Source organism: Lissotriton vulgaris, chromosome 4_1, assembly GCF_964263255.1.
Source record: "Lissotriton vulgaris chromosome 4_1, aLisVul1.2, whole genome shotgun sequence".
NCBI classification, from domain to species: domain Eukaryota; kingdom Metazoa; phylum Chordata; class Amphibia; order Caudata; family Salamandridae; genus Lissotriton; species Lissotriton vulgaris.
Genome location: NC_141691.1, coordinates 172,270,001 through 172,290,903, shown reverse-complemented (window position 1 = coordinate 172,290,903; position 20,903 = coordinate 172,270,001). Strand labels below are relative to the sequence as shown.

The 20,903-nt window shown below is 47.5% G+C and overlaps 1 protein-coding gene across 8 annotated transcripts in view; it reads left to right on the top strand.

Moving 5' to 3' along the window:
- LOC147718545 (phosphatidylinositol-binding clathrin assembly protein-like) overlaps positions 1–1,464 on the top strand; it is an 882,838-nt gene extending 881,374 nt beyond the window's left edge. For 4 of the 8 annotated variants that reach the window (XM_086918490.1, XM_086918493.1, XM_086918491.1 and 1 more), the window contains exon 19: positions 378–1,464. In XM_086918490.1, coding sequence (XP_086774616.1) covers positions 378–392 — 15 coding nt within the window. In that variant the 3' untranslated portion in view covers positions 393–1,464. The remainder of the gene's footprint in view (positions 1–377) is intronic. The other 4 variants (XM_086918484.1, XM_086918487.1, XM_086918485.1 and 1 more) reach the window with 1 other exon arrangement.
- Positions 1,465–20,903: the final 19,439 nt, after the last annotated feature.

Below are 20,903 nucleotides of genomic sequence, written 5' to 3'. Positions count from 1 at the left end.
CCCAAGATTAGTAAAAAAGAGAATGTTATCCTCATGGCAAAGTCCATAGGCTTACATAATTGAAATTAATCTAACTAGTGGAGTCAAAATATTATCTGTATATCTTCTAAGTAGTGGTCCCGGGAAGTAGACATGTGATATGGGAAACACTGGTTGCCATCTTGACTTTCATTTTCAGTTATATTTTGCAATATCCTTCCCCGTCAACACATGTCAAGAGTCATCAATTGTGTCCACATCTGCAATTTTTCATAAACAAATGTTGACACATTGCTCTTACAATGACCTGAAAAGTTCCCATCTCAGAATTTTGTTTTTGATATGCGTTGGTTTAATTTATAACGGTGTTCATCTTTTACATTTTCTCTTTTTTGCAGATGCAGTTTATGTAGAGCCGCCAAAGTAAAATGAACAACATTTTGACAACCAAATATTGGTAAAAAGACGACTGGAATCTCAAACTTTTGCAGTCTAGTCTTCAACAGGGCATCCATATTTACCTAGTGTAATATATTATGACTGAACTGCAGTGCTTTAGAGAATCTTGTTTGTAACGGACCCTTTACTAAGGAATCCTGTACACATGTATCCGTTTGGGCTGGACAAGACTGTTTTGTGACAGCAAAGATCAGTCTACACTGTATTGTGATGACGTCTTTGTGGAAGCTGAAGGCCATTGTGGCTCGAAAGAACTTATGTGAAGAAGACTTTATTACCTAAAGGAGGTGCTGTTCAGTGATCCATAATCTGTTTTGTCCATCAAATACCTGTAGAAATATTGGCTACGGATCTTTTTCAAAATTCAATATTTCTAGTTATTTCTTCATAACCAATTCTTCTCTACAGTGTCCAAATTACGCAAGCAAGGGAACTTTGTGGTGGTTGTAAACAAGACTGACTCGTCCATTTTAACAATGCATCGATTCAGAGTAATGTTCTTTGGGCTTGCATGAGCACATGACTAGTACCATGTGAACTTGGTGGTTCTTTTAAAAATACCAGTCTGAATGCTGTACATTAGCCTGCATATTTAAAACAAAGTGACATGAACCCACAATAAGGGGTGTTTTTTGTGAGCACTGAGAGCTCTTGTTTTGTTTGTGGACTCAGGAAACAAGAGTATCATACTATTAAATGCAGCTTCACAAAATAATTTATCCATACTTGCCACATGCACAATCATCAATTTGGGCTAAGAGCAGTTTCCTTGATTAGCTCAAGAAAAACACTGCAGTAGCAACACATCTTGAGCCCAAATTTAGTTTAACGAACACTCAAGGAAAAGTGGCTATGCTTTGAAATGTCCAGCTGTTGTAACTGGTAGCTGTTAGCTTTCAGGACTGGGAAGTTCTATTCCTGGTATTATCCAGCCTTAGAAAATAGCGTATATCGCTTCTAACGTACAGAGTAAGTACGAAGTTAAAACATTTTTCAAAGTATGTAAATAAAAAACTAAGTACATTATTTCTCTGGTGCGGCAGTATCTTTTTTTTCTTTATAGATTTTTCTAAAGTATTGCTTGAAGTATATATGAAAATTTCTTTTGTAAGAAGAGATTGTACAAGAAAATTAATATTGAATGTTACTGCAGTATAGTCAGGTGGCAATGCCAAATCAATGTCAGTAGTTGGGAAGCTTTTTTTTATACATATTTATTGCCTAAACTATTAACTTGAGTTCGATATTTGCAAAAAAAATACTATCCTGATCTTTTGGATTTCAGGTTACGTAAAGAACTAATTGACTGCAATATAAACTGGCACATGAAAATTGGCTTTTATATTCACTGTTCAGAATATGCTTCCATATCATCAGAGAAAAAAGGCAAAAGGAAATCATGTTTCGATGGTAACTTGGGGGGGTCAATCTACAAACCAGCTACAAAAGAAACAATGCTTTGAATGTCTGGGATATTTTAAATATATATATATATATATATGTATATCATATTTGAAGCAGTGCTTCAAATAAGCATATATTCTGCTTTTGTGTTTTTTTATTTGCCAACACAGTAGCTTCCTCAAACCTTCCACACCAGTGACGCTCACCTATTGTCTCTAAGAGGCATGCTCGTTAAACTTTGGAATACCTTCTTCGCTGGTCAGCTGGGAGACATTCACATTCTGAAAACTTAGTTTTGACTAATTGATTGCCATTGACAATTGTATTATATGTACACGGCATTAGTGCACAGTTTCACAACTCTTGAAAATGTCTTCTGCTTTTAAATGGGCATTTTCATTTTCAGTCCTTGTTTTTGTAAGCAATAATATTGTAAATGTCAGCAAATAAATGACAGTGTTAGCAATCACCTTCCCTTAAATTTGTTCCATAGCGAAATTGTGCACCTTAACATGTTTAGGAACTATTTAGAAACGTGTACTTCTTCAGTGTCTTGGGTTTTTTATAGTGGAAATTAATTTGGAAACCTCATTTATAGGGTCAATGACAAAGGGACCTGTCTTTGTTCCCAGTGGGGAGATCCCTATATAAAAAAAGCCCATTCTAATAAAGGCAAGCACATTTTATCTTGTGGAGATGTATTATTTCTAATCTCATCTGCATTACATTTTAATGTGTAATCTGATTGTAGTTTCTGACCATTAATATTTCTTCAAACTTAATTTGTCTTCAAATGCAGTAGATGATTTATCAAAAATTCTGAACAGGTTTATTGGCACTGATCTGTGTGTGTGTGTAATGTACTCTACTAATTGCAGTTATGTCTGTGTTTAAAGATGGATTTGTAAATTCCCTCTCAAGGTTGCCAAGTATTGTTTAAAATCAGATTTATTAGATAATTCCTGAAAAGCATGTTAATAAAGCAGTGATTTTGTTAAATTGCAATCTGCATTGACCTAAAATAGACGTTAACATCTTTCATAATACTCTGCATTTACATTAAAGACTTTTGTTCTTCAAGATAAGATCCTTAAACAGCCAATGAAATTTGACATATACATGTTGATGTAACCTTATAGCACTGCACTCTGACATGCCCAAATGTTTTATGTATGTTTATGTAAAATGCAAGTATTTTGTTTGTGCTTATCCTTGTTAATGGTTGTTTAGCATACATTTGTGTTTACATTCGTATTTTGAACTGCTATAAGCAATCAGCTTTATTTGTATAACTTGCGTACTTTAAGGGGGGGGGTATTGATCCACATTTAGAGCAAAAGGTTCAGCAGAAACTATCAAATCCCTCTCGTTATCACTTAGAGCCTGCAAATTACTGTTGCAACTATGACACACATTGTTTGAAATCGGGATGGTGCTATAATGCAAGTATAGGTTTCTAAAACATGAATAAGCTTTTTAATAATATTTGACTGTAGGGTATGTCGCATATGGTAAGTTCCTGTCATATAGTAGTATGCACTGTGGATCGGTGCTTTATTTGTACATAAAAGGGAAACATTGTTTTCTTTTTAGGTGTTTGTACTGTGAGGAGAACATCTAAAGCACTGTGCATCAGTCATTTACTTCCATTTACAGATTATATTTTTGAGTAATGAAAACTGTACATGTTATCATTTATACTTGTATTAGTAATGGATAAGAAAATAGTTATATCAAACCCTGTACTTGATCTTTGATTGTCATGTACTGCAAAATACATTTGCTGCATATTTCATTTTTCTTTCAGTATCTTGTGAATTTATTTGAGGTCATTCTGCAATTTAATGCTGTATACATTTGTTTGGTCAGAAGTTTACAAGAAGTTATCTTTGACACAGTTAAGTCTGAAATTCAGGTAGACCTCCATTTTTCATACAGCTCTAGATAATTGCTTTATTCAGAAACATGAAAGCAATGCCCACCATTTCTAATTATTGTCTTTTTCCAATTTCCTTTTTCCATCTTACATACATATTGGCCAGAAACACAGGTAATACCAAAAACTCAAAATCCCCAAGGAGAGCAGTTCTAGCCCCACAAGACAGCACAAGCGATATTAAATTAATCAACAAGGGTGGCACTTCGCATCATAGGGTTACTACTGCTCATGAACCTTGCTTCTCTGTACAATAATTCTAACCAACTTAGGGAGCACTACAAAATATCACATGCAAAAAGAACAATTGATGGACGGAACGCTGAACAATGTCAAACATTCACCACAGTGCAGGAATCTGGGCCTAAATTCATTGTTCTTTTGCTCATCATGCCATTCCAGTTTAGACCCAGCCATATGCAGATCAGCCTTTTCTCTGTTCCCCAATGAAAACAGTCCAACCCAAACTGCCAGGTCCACCTTCCACTGTAAGCAAGCATCCTGGGACCGGCTTCGGGGTATCAACCCCTCATCAGCCAAGTTAGCTTGACTCCAGTGCATGGAGGGTATGGGACCCGTCTGGGCATACCTGTCCCACACGGGGTAACAAATGCAAAAAGAACAATTGATGGACGTAACGCTTAACAATGTCAAACATTCACACACAGTATAGAGATCTGGGGCTAAATCCCTCGTTTTGCTAACCATGCCATTCTAGTTTATACCCGGCCATATGCAAATCAGTCTTGACCCTGCTTCCCATGGGAACAGTCCAGCCCAAACCGCCAGACCATGTCCACCCTGGACAGGAAACAAGCATCCTGGGAATAGTTTGGGGTTATCACCCCTCATCAGCCAGGTTAGCTTGACTCAATTTGTTGCTGCAGCATTTTTCGCCCTAAGTGGGATGGGTATGCCCAGGCATGGGTCCGTTGCTTGCTGTGCCACTGGATTCAAGCTAGACTGGCTGTTAGAGGTGATACCCCGAAACCGGTCCCAGGATGCTCCAGGGAGGACCCGGCTTGGCAGTTTGAGCTGGACTGTTCCCAAGAGGAACAGGGTCAAGGCTGATTTGCATATGGCTGGGTCCAAACAGGGGTGGCGTAGTGAGCAAAAGAAAAATGGATCCAACCCAGATCTCTTGACTGTGGGTAAATGTTTGATTTATTCAGCATTCCGTTCATCATTTGTTGTTGCAACAAAATATCACATGGACAGTTAGTAGTTAATGATAACCAGTCTCAATATAATGCAATTCTGTCCATTAGGATAGATGATTCTTCATTCAGTCCATTAATACACAATCCATAATATTGAACCCACAAGATTTTGTTATTCTTCACAAATCGGTTTCCAGTCCAGCCAATGCGTTTTGTCCCTTTAAGAGGAATTCATTTTTTTTCAAACAAACTTTATTAGGCATTTCTCTCATACTTGTTTACATCACATTTTGGACATTGCGGTTTTTCAAGCCTTTCCGAAAGATAGTACTAACGGGGTATCTATAGCTATGTCACTTGCAGCAATATATACCAGTGTTAACGTGTTCATGCACATTCTTATTTATGACATCTTTTGATATACCCATTCTAAGTAGCCCACTTACTATTCCTACATGGCTACCAGCCTTGTTAGCCCTTGTCATGTGCATTAAGTCTTTCGATTCTCACGGAACAATAATAAACAACTACCCACCCCCAACCTCCCTCTAGGCGTATGGTGATATGTTGTGACTCAGTGGATCTTGTCCTCTTTAGAGTTCCACTCCATGTACATAGTGATCAATTGTCTAACGTGGTTTGTCCTGGCGCAATGTGTTTGTGAGGTGATTAATGTCTTTCTCCTTTTATGATTCCTTCCTGCCCCTCCTCTTCGGTGGTACTGAGTGGGTCTTTCAATAGCGCCACCAATGCTTCCCATGCCCTGGCTTTATCCACGTCTGGCCTCATTTATTCTTACTGCTCCCTAATAAGTCGCATATTTTGTGAATTCCTTCTTCCACCTGTCCACCCTGGGTCCTCCATGGGCTTTCCAGCCCTTTAAGAGGAATTCATCAGGAATAAATATATTTGTAAGCCTATCCTAAACTACTTCCTACAAAGACGTATACATCTCACTTCCATGAAGTTTTCATGGAAGCGACACGGCGTGTTACGATATGGTAGACTAAAAGGACCAACATCGCAAATAATGTGTGATCTTTCATCCCTGATGAAGTGCCTTTAAAGGACGAAACGTTGTCTGGGCTGAAAACTGATGTGTGAAGAATAAAAACATCTTGGGGATTCAACATTACGGCTCCTGTGTTTTAATGGAATCATGTAGCCGGATGGATTGACTTGCATTATTTTGATACTAGTTAGAATGAACTACTAATGGTCCATGTGATATTTTATTGCGCTCCCTATGTTAGTTAGAATTATTTTATCGGTAATTCCAAGTGCACTTCAAATATTAAACAAATGCTCTGTAATTTACATTATGTAATAAATCTGAAATTAAAGTCTTTAGACAAAATTTCATCCTGTATTATCAACATTCATAATACATCAAACCAGCGCCCTGTTAGAGTGGAAAATGCGAAGATTTTTAAAAAATGGTTCTAAATAGAGGTATGTTGCATGGCGCTTAATTTTCAGGATACCATTGGTAAAGAAGCATTTGGTTATAAATGGCCATGAGGACGTGAAAATATTCACATCACAAAAACGGTCTGCTTGTCAACTTCCATTTAATAATAGAAGTTTTTTTAAATTCTCTGAGTACATATTAAATAAAAATAGTTTTTTTTTAATCTTGTTTGTAGTTATTGTATAAAAGCAGCCGCAAGTTTGGTCATATTAAAATGTTTGCCATAACTCCTTGTGTTGTTTCATCAACATGTTTATTAAATTATATCTGTTTGCACATCTCATTCTACAGAAGATTGTGACTGTCATATGAGAGAAAATCTGAATGGTGATCCCCGAAAATGAAGGAAAGGTGGTTTTCTTTGGCAAGGTGTACCACTTACACTATTTCTTTGTAGGTGCTACTTCTAAGTGGACCAGAGGATCGCATTGCCATGTTGGCCAGATGAGTGCCCCAGACCAGCGATAAGAAATCAGTGACAGCTGTAACCTTAATCTGTAGAGGATTGAAGAACCATGCACAAGTAGGTTGGAGGAACACATCCACCATTGCAGATCCAAATAGACTTTCCTGCAGATCAGCTCCCAAATCCGGAGAATCCCTTGTTGTTGGAATGACTGCTTTCTCGGGCCCGATACATTAGCAGACACTGAATGTGTCAACTTGGAATCGCGTCTGAGTGAAAATTTAGAAATCCTCTCCCTAATGTCCACAAGCCTCTCTAAAAAAGAAAAGCACTTCATGCAAGCCACGTCCAGGGCCTCGCCTTCGAAGGTTAGCCTCTGTGTGGCATTTAAATAATTTTTCTGAACATTGATCATAAAGTTGTGGAGAAGGGTCGTATGGTGTTGAAAAAGCTCCATGACCAAAGCTGGAGACACCAATTTAACCAGCCAGTGTTCCACTTAAACAAATACATGGACCCATGACCTCATAGTGACTCCACCACAACTGGGTGCACTTTTGTGAAAACACATGGTGCAGTCATCAGACCAAATTGTAGCACCTTGTGACCTGTTGGTGCACCACATGCAAAGACTTGGCATTGGAGAATTGGAAGCTGAATGTAGGCTTTCTGGGGGTCCATGTGCTCTATCCAGTATCATTCTACTGAGGGCCTGAATGATTTGGCTCCAGGACAACATGTTGAACTAGTACTGCCAAATGAAAAGGTCCAGGAGGCAAGGTTCAGGATGGGTCTCAGACCTATATCTTTCCTAGGAACCAAGCAGTAAGGTGAGTAAAATTAAGTGACTCTTTATTCTGGAAGCACCAACACCTTGTTCAGCAGGTCAAGTACTTGCCCTGAATGAGAGACAGGGACACTCTAGCATAGCCCTTTTTTATTAGCTGTGTGACCCAGCGAACTGTCATGATGGTCTCCTCATTGGTGGAAAATTGGGACACCATCCCCTCCCAGGCATCAATGACGTTTTGAAGCCACAGAGCCAGCTGAAGATGACAAGGACTGAATACATTTCTGTTGTTGGTGATCGTGTCCTCTAGATCCAGCCATGCCCCAAAATAAGTGGTACATCTGTCACTGCCTGGACTGATCACCCTTGACTAGCTCCTAACTTGCCTTTATTGGTGGTGAAATTGGAAAGGCTAAGCCCAGAGAGCGACCATAGCTCTCTGTTCTTGAATCATTGTGGGAGTAGTCTGCCTTCTTGTCTGAAATAGCTACTCACAAGCAGAGTACATGTCTGTGAGTGTGGTTTGAATATATCTAGTGAGTCCAGTGGAGTGCATCCAAGCATGCCAGCATAGGTTATTGACATGCCCATTGTCGTACCAGTGTCTACAGAGTCTAGGCTGTACTTCAGGTTCAGTTAGGAAATGTCCAAACCATTGTTGACCTTGACTGAGTGGAGCTTTTTCATATGGCCTAGGAGACATAGTTTGTCCAGTTCCCATAGAAAATATGTGGCATTCATTATGTAGAAGGCGGGCTGCCCGATCCAAAGGCTTTTTCACCCTTTCCAATCTTTGAGTCCCTGACTGGAGGGGCAATGAGAAAAGCATTTGGGTTCAGTTTTCCGGTGTGACGACATAAACTTTGGGTCACATGAAGCAGGTCTACGTAATCTAGCTTTTTGTATGTGGACTGCGGAGCCCCAGAATGTTTTTTTCACAAGCAACTGGGACCAGTGTTAATTGTCCCTTATGAAAAAGATAGTAGCAGCTCCTAGACTGCTGAGGGGGACTGCAAGATCGCAATCAGAATATCTCATTTTGCTTCCCTCCAGAGGACAAAGTTAACTCCAATCCTTCTGCTGCTTTTGGTACCACCATACTGAATGAAGAAACATCTTATGATGGCGGACCATAGGGATAAGGATATCCCCCGCTGGAGACTATCCAGGCCACTTGCATTCTCGAAGTCAAGATTTAGGCCACCATTAATTGTGTAGGAGGGAACAAAGTTTTCTCCAGTATTAGGGGTGTCTTTCATAGATTCACATGCTTGAATATTCCCCGTCGTCGAAGTGGGAGTCCCACGGTACATAAAGATAGCAATAATGCTAATATATATATATGTAATAACATAATACATAATAAAAATAGAGATAATACACACTGAAAACCTCTACAATGGTTCCTCCATAGGAATGCATTATAAAGAGAAAAACTCATTTGTAACATATCAGTGTCATTATGTTAGTCCAAACTGCGGCCAATCAGGCTCAAGCACCCTCTAGAACCTTCTCCTCAGAAGCTCCTGTCCTCAGATTTTCTACCGCACATCGTGTGAAGGGAGTCTCCCTGAGCTCTGCTCCAGTTTTTTCTTCATTCAACTCTTCTACTTCAGATTCTCAAAATGTCAAGTAAGAAGTCTTTGTTTAGGCCTTGCTCTTCCTGTGGGAAACTGCGTTTGTTTGAGAAGGACCCCCACCAAAAGTGTATTTACTGTTTATATCCAGAACACAAGGTGGCTGACAGCAGGAAAAGTTCTACAGAACTTGCAAAGACTCTCAGAGACAGGGAGGGTCGTCTTCTATGGTTGAAGGGCCTTCAGGACAAGGACGCAGTTTTATCAGACGCAGAGAGTTTCCAGTCAGGTCCTTCAACTGCTGCTTCCAAGAGTGGCAGTGTTCAGGAGTTACCATCTCCTTTTCTGAAGAAGAAAAAGCTGGCCTTAACTGTAGCCCAAGTAAAACCTACTGCTACTTTGACTTCTGTGTCTACGCCCACGAGACCTGGCTCTCAGGCGTCTTTTCCAGCCTCTATAAGTGTTGTTACACTTATGACAGCGCGGTCGTCGACGGGCTCGTCGACGACCATTCCAACGACTAAATTGGCTGCTGTGGCTTCGTCGACGATTACAGTGACAACGACGTCTGCTTCTTCGTCGTCGACGGTTGTCTCGTCGACGAGAGCTTCAATTTCCTCAATCTCGTCGACGATCCCTATTATCTCGTCGACGAAGAAGCTTCCGTCGACGAAGAAATAATCGTCGACGCTGCATGTCCCGTCGACGAGTTCAACGACAACGAAGGTCCCGTCGAAGATGAAAGTTCCGCCGACCAGCTCGTCGACGAAGAAAATAACACCCAAGGATTCGTCGACGAGATTCCCGTCGACGAAAGCTCCGTCGACGGCTGTGGCAAAACACTCGTCGTCGACGACTACATCTAAAAAATCACCGTCTCCAACAGCTGTGATATCTAAGTCATCATCGTCGACGGCTGCTCCAGGTAAAACATCTACGTCGACTAAGTCAACAACGGCAACAGCTACGTCGATGGCAGCTCTGCCTTTACATGCGGGAGCGCAGCAGGAAGACGTAGCATCCACTTCAGGATCACTGTCTTTCGCCACTATCCCTCTAGTGCCTTTGGACACTTCAAGTACTCCAGTCATTACGGAGCCTTCGTGGGCAATGTCCAAGACTCTACACTCCAGTTGCCACCTCCTACTCTCCAGCCTCCCTCACCGATGTTGGCTAATGACCAGGAAACAGAGTCCATTGCGGACGACAATGTTTTTGGTGATGCCCACAGTCCATCGGACTTGATTATTAAGTGTCAGGACACAAGTTCTGGAGACGACGAGGAGGAGGACGATGACCAGCAGGAGGAACAATATGTACAGGTTCCAATGGCAACATTTCCAGTATCTCTGTTTTCCAACCTTCAGCATATGCTGGATGATTACAATAAGAGGTTTCCACCAACACCTCAGGGTACTCGGAGCCATACTACATCTGGAATAACGGAGCCTACTCAGCATCAACAGCAGCCTTCAAACCAGACTGCTCTTCCAGAACGGCCCCGCCCAGCTATCCCCACTAATTCTCAACAAGAGGTGGTGGATGAGGCAGAGCCGGAAAGAGAGGAAGTAGAAGTTCCCCAGGATATGGATGATGACCAGGACCCGGATATGGCAGAATTCGATGACTATTGAATGCAAACGCCCTCTCCTCAGCCGGGCGACTCCGGTGATTCACCCCCGGTTGACATCGCTAGCTTCCACATATTGATGGATAAGGCGGCAGACCGCTTCAAATTACCAAGAGCGCAGCGAGAGGAAGACTGCTTTCTCTATGACTTTAAGAACCAGCCTTACAAACAGGTCCACACCCTACCTATTATCGAATTTGTGTGGAAGGAGGGTATAAAAATCATGCAGGCTCCTAACTCCTTACCTGCTCAACTCCCTCGGCTGGAAAAGAAATATCGGGCCCCGACCGGTTCGCCTGTTTGCTTGATCTCTCATCCTAAGCCGGATTCAGTGGTGACCCAGGCAGCGCAACGACGAGCACGTAACCCCGCAACTCCTATCACTACTCCACCGGATAGAGAGGGTCGACGTTTGGATGCGATTGGCAAGAAGTTTTCGACCATGGCGTCTACATCAGTCCGTGTCGCAAATGTGTTGGCCATTTTAGGTCGTTTCGACCGACAAATGTGGTCAGACATATCTGAAAGAGACATGTTAGTGATAGATTCCTTACCTTAGAATATCCCCAGGCGTCAGACTGGATCCGGAAAGTTTTGCGTAGCAGTACCCTTGCGCGTCGGCAGGCGTCGTCTGCGGCTCCGCGTCCGTCGTCGGCGTCGTGGGCGCCGTGATGACGTCTTCGGAGTACTTAGACGCCGCCTCCGCGTGCTGACGTCAGTTCTTCTTTTTTCCGCGCCAGCCAGCGCAGATCTGGAAAGAGCAGTTCCCTAGTCATTTTTTGACTAACTTTTTGGATCTTTTGATCTATTTCGAAGTCTTCACGACTCCGACGGTGCCGTTAGGGATGCCCGGCTTCAAGCATTGCAACGAGTGCGACCGCCTCATGTCTGTTACGGATCCGCACCGCTTGTGCCTGACGTGTTTGGGCGTCGACCATGACGACGAGGCCTGCTCCGACTGTCGGGCCCTCTCGAGGAAGGCCAGGCGGGAGCGGTCCCGCCGGCGACTCGAGATCCGCCAGTCGGCCCCGCGCCGTGTGAGGTCCCGGTCCCACGGGAGGTCGAGGGACAGGTCGCGGGGACGGAGCCGTCACAGCTCCGGGAGTCGGCGCCACTCCTCCGGGTCCAAGTCGTCAGGTAAGAAGCATAAGAAGTCGAAGAGACATCGCTCTTCCGACTCCCCCCGACGCTCGCGCGATGCGGCCGGGGGTTCGGGTGACACTGCCCACGCGGCTCCTCAGGAGTCGCGGGCGCCGCTTTCGGCTCCATACCCCCCGGTCCCTGGGCTGAACGCGACGCCAGAGGAGATAGAGCGCTTCCTCATGGCCATGAGGTCCCTTTCTCCTCCGACGGGTTCCGTGGCGCCTTTGGGCCCAGCGAACCGTCTGGGGGCCCTAGTGGGTCGGGGGCTGCGACCCCGACGCCGTCGGGTGCTTCGGCCTCGACGCCGCCGGCGTCTTCGGCGCCGGCGCCGCAGGGCCCCACGATCCCGACGCCGCCGCTGCGCACGGGCTTGGCGCCGCAGGGTACAGCGGTCCCGGCGTTGTCGGTGCCTTCGGGCCCGACGCCGCAGGGCGCCGTTCGTCCCTCGTCGGGCGCTGGATCGTCCCCGGTGGACCTTACGACCCCCCCGGGGCGGTCCGTGTGGTGTCCCCACCGGCGTCGGCCTCGGCCGACGCCGTCCCCGATGCCTCCTCTCTATCGGTTCCGGCGTCGGGACGGCGCCTGTCGGCGCCGATCTCGACGCCGTTCGGGGATTTCCATCCCTATGAACCGTCTTCATTCACTTACGACCCTGAGTCTCAGGAGATGGGGGAAGAGGAGGATTGGGAGGGGTCTGAGGACCCACTGACAAGGGAATGTCAGTCTCATGAGGACTGGACATGAGACCTTGGGGAGGCCAGTGGCCTGGACACCTCTCCAGACACTGGATTCGTCTCTCCTCCTACCGTGGCTTCGGAGGAGGGCGCGACATATGGTGTGGTGTTGATGAGGGCTGCTAAGGCATTGGGCCTTGAGCTCCCCGTCGCGGCCGTGAGGACTAACCTCCTCACTGGGGTCCTTAAGCCGCAGTCATGCTCCATGGAGCCTCTGCTGCCGTTTAATGAGGCCTTGTCGGACGTTCTTTTGGGCACTTGGTCCAGGCCCGCTACAGGTTCGCCTGTAGATAGGAACGTGGCCAGACGCCACCGCCCGGCTCCGGGTGACCCATGTTTCCTGTCCACCCACCCCACCCCCGAGAGTCTGGTTATCCAGGCCTCTAACTCCCAGACCGCCTTCCCGTCGGCTCCCCCTGATCGGGAATCCAAGAGGTACGAGGCCTTTGGCAAAAAGGTGTTCTCGTCCCTTAGCTTAGGACTGCGGTCTTCCAACACCGCATGCCTCTTGGGCCGTTACACCCATTCTATATGGGAAACGGTGGCGAAATTGCTGCCAAAGTGTCCGATGGAGGTACGGGCCAACTCGGCAAAGCCCTAGTGGAGGGCCGGGACGCAGCGAAGTATTCGATCAGGTGCGGGCTGGATACAACTGACTCGCTGGGCAGAGCGATGGCTACGACGGTGGCGATTCGACGCCACGCCTGGCTGAGATCCGCCAACTTCTCGGCTGATGTCCAGAATACACTCATGGACATGCCGTTCGATGGCCGTCGCCTCTTTGGCGACAAGGCAGACCACGCGCTTGTGCGCTTTAAGGACTCCAGGGCTATGGCCAAGTCCTTGGGCCTGTCGGCCCCGCGCCAGCAAATGGGTGCCTTTCGCTCCTTTCGTGGCCAAGGAAGGGGCGTTCCCACACGTGCCGCCAGCCACTCGCCGTAAACTGTCGTCCAGCGCGGTGGCGGCCGTGGTAACCTCCATGGAGGCGGTCGGGGATATAAGCGGAGCCAGTCCACACCTGCCCCCGCAGCATCCGCCTCCAAACCCTCCTAGTCCGTGCTTTTCGGCCCATGTGACGCCAGTGGGAGGCAGGGTTCGCCATCACCACTCTCACTGGCGCACTGTCACTTCGGACAGGTGGGTGCTGCAGATCGTCCGAAGGGGCTACTCCCTCCCCTTCGAGGCGACCCCTCAAGCCATGCCACCGCAACACCACCGCGTATCGGGGGATCACTTGCGGCTCCTGCAGGAGGACGTTTCGGCCCACTTGGCCAAGGGGGCCATCGAGCGCGTTCCTGGGCCAGAAGTAGGACGTGGTTGCTACTCCCACTACTTCCTGGTACCCAAGAAGGGCAAAGGGGGCCTACGCCCTATCTTGGATCTGAGGAACGTCAACGGCTTCCTCCGGAAGGAGAAGTTCAAAATGCTGACACTGGCTCAGGTCTTGGCTGCCCTAGACCCGGGAGACTGGATGGTAGCGTTGGACTTGCAGGACGCATATTTCCACATCCCCGTCCTGCCGGCCCACCGGCGTTACCTGCGGTTCACGGTAGGCCTCGAGCACTTTCAGTTTACCGTGCTCCCCTTTGGCCTTACCAGCACCCCACGGGTGTTCACGAAAGTGATGGCGGTGGTCGCAGCTCATCTGCGCAGGTTAGGGGTCTCAGTCTTCCCCTACCTCGACGACTGGTTGTTGAAGGCGGGCTCGCCCCAGGCAGTCGTCAGCCACCTCCAGACTACGGCGGATCTCCTGCACCGGCTGGGGTTTTCCATCAATGTGCCGAAGTCACACCTGTGCCCCTCTCAGAAGCTCCTCTTCATCGGAGCGGTTCTCGACTCGGCGCAGTTTCGGGTTTACCCGCCCGAGCAGCGGGTCCGGGATATACAGGCTCTGATTCCGGTCTTTCGGCCGTTATCCCGGGTTTCGGTCAGGTTGACGCTGCGGCTTCTCGGTCTGATGGCCTCCTGCATCCTTCTGGTGCATCACGCACGGTGGCGGATGCGGGCTCTGCAGTGGGACCTGAAGTTTCAGTGGGCCCAGCACCTGTCCAGCCATGTCCTGATCTCGGAGGGCACTGCGAGACGGCTGCAGTGGTGGCTCACGGACCGCGATTGGGTCAACGGCAGATCCCTCTCCCTTCCCCAACCGGAGCACGTAGTTGTGACGGACGCGTCCCTCCAGGGCTGGGGAGGCCACTTGGGAGAGGCAGAGATCAGAGGACTCTGGTCTCCGGCGGAGTCCCGGTTCCATATCAACCTGTTGGAGCTGCGGGCGATTCGTCTGGCACTGAAAGCATTCCTTCCGTCTGTCTGAGGGAGCGCAGTGCAAGTGTTCACCGACAACACTACCGCCATGTGGTACTGCAACAAACAGGGCGGAGTGGGGTCGTGGACTCTTTGCCAGGAGGCCCTGCGTCTCTGGCAATGGCTGGAACATCAGGGCGTGACTCTGGTGGTTCAACACCTGGCCGGTTCTCTGAACGCCAGGGCGGACGAACTCAGCCGTCGGTGCTCGATGGATCACGAATGGCCTCTGAACTCGGACGTGGCGCAAGGCCTCTTTCGGCAATGGGGAGAGCCTTGGTTAGATCTATTCGCCACCGAAGAGAACGCGCAATGTCATCAGTTCTGCGCGTTGGAATTTCCAAGGCGGCACTCGCTCGGAGACGCTTTTCGGCGCGAGTGGAGCTGCGGTCTGTTGTACGCCTTTCCGCCTATACCTCTTCTGCCCAGAGTGCTGAAGAAGATCAAGCGCGACCGGGCACAAGTCATCCTTGTGGCTCCGGACTGGGCTTGAAGGTACTGGTATCCCGAGCTACTCAGCATGTCAGTCGATCCCCCGGTTCGTCTGCCTCTTCAGGAGGACCTTCTGTCGCAGCAGCAGGGGACGGTCCTACACCCGAACCTGTACAGTCTCCACCTCCATGCTTGGAGATTGAGCGGCGACAGTTGAGGCCATTTGACTTGCCTCCTGAAGTTTGCAACATCATTCTGGCAGCCAGGCGTCCCTCCACAAAGACGGTATACGCCTGCAGGTGGAACAGATTTGTGGCATGGTGCACAGCAAAGGCTGTGGATCCCCTCAATGCCCCTCTCTCTGAGGTTCTTCTCTTCCTTCTTTCTCTTGCCCAGCAGGGCTCTGCTCTGGGCACTCTCAAGAGCTATCTCTCGGCTCTTTCAGCCTTTCTGAGGCTGCCTGACCAACCTTCTTTGTTCAAGTCCCCTATTGTTAACAGATTCCTGAAAGGCATTACTCATACCTTTCCTCCTGTTCCCTTCGTGATGCCTCAGTGGGACTTGAACCTGGTTCTCACCTTTCTGATGTGCGCTCCCTTTGAGCCACTTCATAACTGTCCGCTTCGCCTTCTTTCTTTGAAGACTGCCTTCCTGGTAGCCATCACCTCTGCCAGGAGAGTGAGTGAGCTCCAGGCCCTCTCTTGTAAGCCTCCTTTCCTGTCAGTCCATCCGGACAAGGTTGTTTTAAGGACTAGGCCCTCTTTCTTGCCAAAGGTGGTCACGGCCTTCCACATTGGGCAGTCCATCACATTGCCCACCTTCTTTCCGCCTCCGCACCCCTCGAGAGAGGAGGAGAGGCTCCACCGTCTGGACCCAAAACGTGCGCTCTCGTTCTATCTGGATCGCACACGCCAGTTCCGGGTGGATGATCAACTCTCTGTTGGGTACGCGGGCGCTAAGAAAGGGAAAGCGGTGCACAAGAGGACCATCTCCCGATGGATTATCATGTGCATTCAGGCGTGTTACTCCTTGGCTAAGAAGGAACCACCTGTTGGGCTTCGGGCTCATTCCACTCGAGCCACGGCCGCTACAACTGCCTTGGGCCGAGGTGTGCCCTTGCAGGACATTTGCCAGGCAGCTACGTGGGCCTCGTTGCACACGTTTGCTAGGCACTACTGCCTGGACAGTCCAGTCCGGAGGGACGGCTACTTTGGCCGCTCCATTCTCCAGGACTTTCTGGTGTAAATATTGGTTCGCAGACCCACCACCACGGGGATGGTATTGCTGGGGTATCTATTCTAAGGTAAGGAATCTATCACTAACTAATGTCTCTTACAGATATATTGTTACACAAGTAGTAACTTGTGCTTCTGTGCTAGTCTCGTTGATTACGGAGGCATCCAGAGCGGACGCGCACCAGATCCTTCAAGATGGCATGAGGGCATCAGAAGAGATAATTGACTGTGCTGTGGACGTTGCGGGTACTGGTTTTCGAATCCTTGCCAGTGCTGCGGCTCTCCAGCGCCAGGGTTGGCTAAAATCCACATCGTTTCGACAGGAGGTCCAGTCGAAGATACTTGCCATGCCGTATGACGGTGAGTCTCTCTTCGGCTCTCTCATCGATGAGGCACTAGAATCGATAAAGAAGGATACCGATACGGCAAAGTCGCTTGGATCCTTACAGTTCATAATGCAGCCTTTTCGTGACGCGCGTGGACGAGGCACATCTTCAGGCACTTTTCGTGGAGGGCAGTCCCAGTACCGCCAGTACAATCAAGGAAACCAGCGTTATTCCAACCAGCAGTCCAATCGTCAGCAGCAGTCAAAGCCCTATAGAGGTAAGTCTAACTATAGGGGTGCCAACAACAAACGTCAATGACTTTCTAGTTCCACAGAGAGTTGGAGGGCGAATCTCGCAGTTTTATTCCCAGTGGTCTATGATAACATCGGACCAATGGGTATTAGACATTGTACACAGGGGTCATGCCTTGGAGTTCACAGAGATTCCTCCAAATTTTCCACCATCAGGCCTGCCACCTCCCCATCTCGAGGAACTACAACATCAGGTTCGTCTTCTGATAGAAAAGGGTGCAGTCGAAGTGGTTCCTGTATCTCAGCGAGGGAAAGGTTTCTACTCACGGTTTTTCCTCATTCTCAAAAAGACGGGAGAGTGGCGGCCCATTCTAGATTTGAGAGCTCTCAATTTGTTCCTAAAACAACAATCTTTCCGCATGCTGATGTTATCGGAAGTCTTGCGACTTCTCTGCAGCGGAGATTTTCTAACAACAATAGACCTGCAAGACGCCTATTTTCATGTGCCAATACTCCATCGGCATCGCCAGTTCTTGAGGTTCAAAGTAGGTCCAATACACTATCAGTTTGAGGTGCTACCTTTTGGCCTACGTTCAGCACCTCGTGTCTTCACGAAAGTTTTGGCTCCGGTCATGGCTCATCTGCGGCTTCAGGGAGTTCAGATTTTTCCTTATCTGGACGATTGTCTTCTAAAATCCCAATCTCCTCAACAGCTGGTTCACGACACACGTCTATGTCAGCAGACGTTCGAATCACTGGGGTTAACCATCAATATGGAGAAGTCACACTTTGCACCGCTGCAAAGACGAAACTTCCTGGGAGCTATTCTAGACACGGACCTGTCAAAAGCCTTCATCTCCCTCGAACGTCTTCAAAAGATAGTTCGTCTAGTCTCTCTCATCCGGTCAAAGCAGTCAGTTTCAGTGAGGACGTTTAAGCCGTTTCTGGGGATGGCATCGTCCTGTATCGCACTGATCCCAAATTGCAGGTTGCACACTCGTCCTATACAGGAAGAATTAGACCTGCAATGGCGCCAAGTGTCGGGGTCTTTCAATGACCTGGTGAGGGTAACGTCGCGCATAAAGAACAGTTTGCTCTGGTGGGAACAACCATCCAATCTGGACGAAGGACCTTCGTTTCTAGCCCAGTCTCCGGATCTGACATTGACTACAGATGCGTCCATGGAGGGTTGGGGCGCTCATCTCCAGGACCTTTCCATCAAGGGCAAACGGACGGCGACACAACGAACCTGGCATATCAACCGGCTGGAGTTGATGGCGATCTTCCTGGCGCTCAGATCATTCTTGCCCGTAGTGCAGGGGGAGTCGGTGCTGGTTCAGACAGACAACACCACCAGCATGCACTACATGAACAACCAGGTCGGCACAAGATCTCAGCCACTGTCTCGACTGGCTCAAAGGATTTGGGACTGGGCTCTTCGTCATCAAATATCTTTAACGGCGGTTCATCTGCCGGGGGTATCCAACATCCTGGCGGATTCTCTGAGCAGATCCACGTCATCAATTCACGAGTGGGAAATACATCAGCCGACTCTAGACCTAGTGTTCCGCCGTTGGGGTCATCCCATGATAGACCTCTTTGAAAGCCCAGTAAATCGAAAGTGCCGATCATTCGCAAGCTGGCATCCCCACCCAGAGTCCAGCGGAAATGCCCTCCTCATGGATTGGAACGGGCTGTTTGCGTATGCATTTCCACCGATCCCGTTGGTGCCGAGGACGTTGTGGAAAATGCGCAGGCAACCCTGCCATTTAATATTGATCGCCCCTCGTTGGCCCAGAAAGGCATGGTTCTCAGAGCTGCTTCAGCTATCCCAATGCACACCCCTTCATCTGCATCCACGTCCAGACCTCCTGACGATGGACAAAGGTCGAATTTGCCATCCTGACCCATCAACGCTTCAATTATCGGCATGGAACCTGAATACGTTTAATTTGCAAATTTAGATATGCCCCAAGAATGCAGAGACATTCTAGCGTCTGCTAGAGCTCCATCAACCATCAAAACGTACAAGCTAAAATGGAAGCGTTTTTGTCATTGGTGCGCTGCATCCAATATCCATCCAATCAATTCCATTCTGGAACAGCTTTTGCCTTTCTTTCTGAGCCTCGCTCAGTCTGGTCTCTCTCATGCCACCTTGAGAGTTTTTCTAGCAGCTATTTCACGCTTTCGACATGATGGTTCAACGTCTCCCTGTTCTTCCAGAATAATCCGACAGTTCTTTAAAGGTCTCTTCAGGAAGTTTCCTCCAGTTAGGCGCCCTCCTCCGGCATGGCACCTCAACGTGGTATTGTCACAGCTTATGAAGCCTCCTTTTGAGCCTATTCACAGAGCAGACATCAAGTATCTTACCTGGAAGGTTGCATTACTTTTGGCCTTAACATCTTCTCGTCGTGTAAGTGATCTTCACGCTTTCACGATCAAGCCTCCGTATTTGCAATTTAAGCCCGATGGAGTGTCACTTCGTACCAATCCTTCTTTTTTGTCGAAAGTACCGACTGATTTCCATTTGAACGAACCGGTCTTCTTAAAGACTTTTTTCCCGGATCCAAGATCTCCGGCGGAAACACGATTACATTCTTTAGACATCAAACGTTGCCTAAAATTTTACATTTCAAGGACTACCCCTTTCCGTAAATCCGATCAACTATTTGTAGCATATGGACGGATGCGGAGGGGATTTTCAGTGACAAAACAAACAGTTACAAGATGGCTCTCAGCAGCCATATCCTTTTGTCACCAGCAAGCTGGCAAGCCATTACAGTGTTCAGTGAAGGCACATTCAACGAGAGCGATGGCGTCTTCGACCGCTTTGTTTGCTGGGGTGCCTCTACACCAGATTTACCGAGCAGCGACATGGTCCAGCAGGCATACCTTTACCAGACATTACTGTTTGGAGGCCATCAACGAAGCGGATACCGCAGTGGGGCAAGCAGTGCTTCGTCATCTTTTTAAATAAGGTGAGCCTCTGTTCCCTCCTCCATTTCTTTCTGTGATTGCTATATGCTTTTAAGATGTATGTGTTTGTCTTCAAGTTTGGAGAATGTATTTGCAATCCCAGCTCTAAGAAGGTTACTGCTATCTATTCTATTCAAGCATGTGAATCTATGAAAGACACCCCTAATACTTGAGAAGAACAATTGTTACTTACCTGTAAACAGGTGGTTCTCCAGTAGTGGTGTCTTTCATAGATTCACATGCAACCCACCCATCCTCCCCTCAGAGGCTCTCTTCTCCTCATGCACTCTACTTCACATTGGTGCTACGAACATCTGAGGACAGGAGCTTCTGAGGAGACGGTTCTAGAGGGTGCTTGAGCCTGATTGGCCACAGTTTGGACTAACATAATGACACTGATATGTTACAAATGAGTTTTTCTCTTTATAATGCATTCCTATAGAGGAACCATTGTAGAGGTTTTCAGTGTGTATTATCTCTATTTTTATTATGTATTATGTTATTACATATATATATATATATTATCATTATTGCTATCTTTATGTACCGTGGGACTCCCACTTCGACGACGGGGAATATTCAAGCATGTGAATCTATGAAAGACACCCATACTGGAGAACCACCTGTTTACAGGTAAGTAACAATTGTTCATCCACCTGAAAGTCATTGTTTTCTGTGCAACTATGTCAT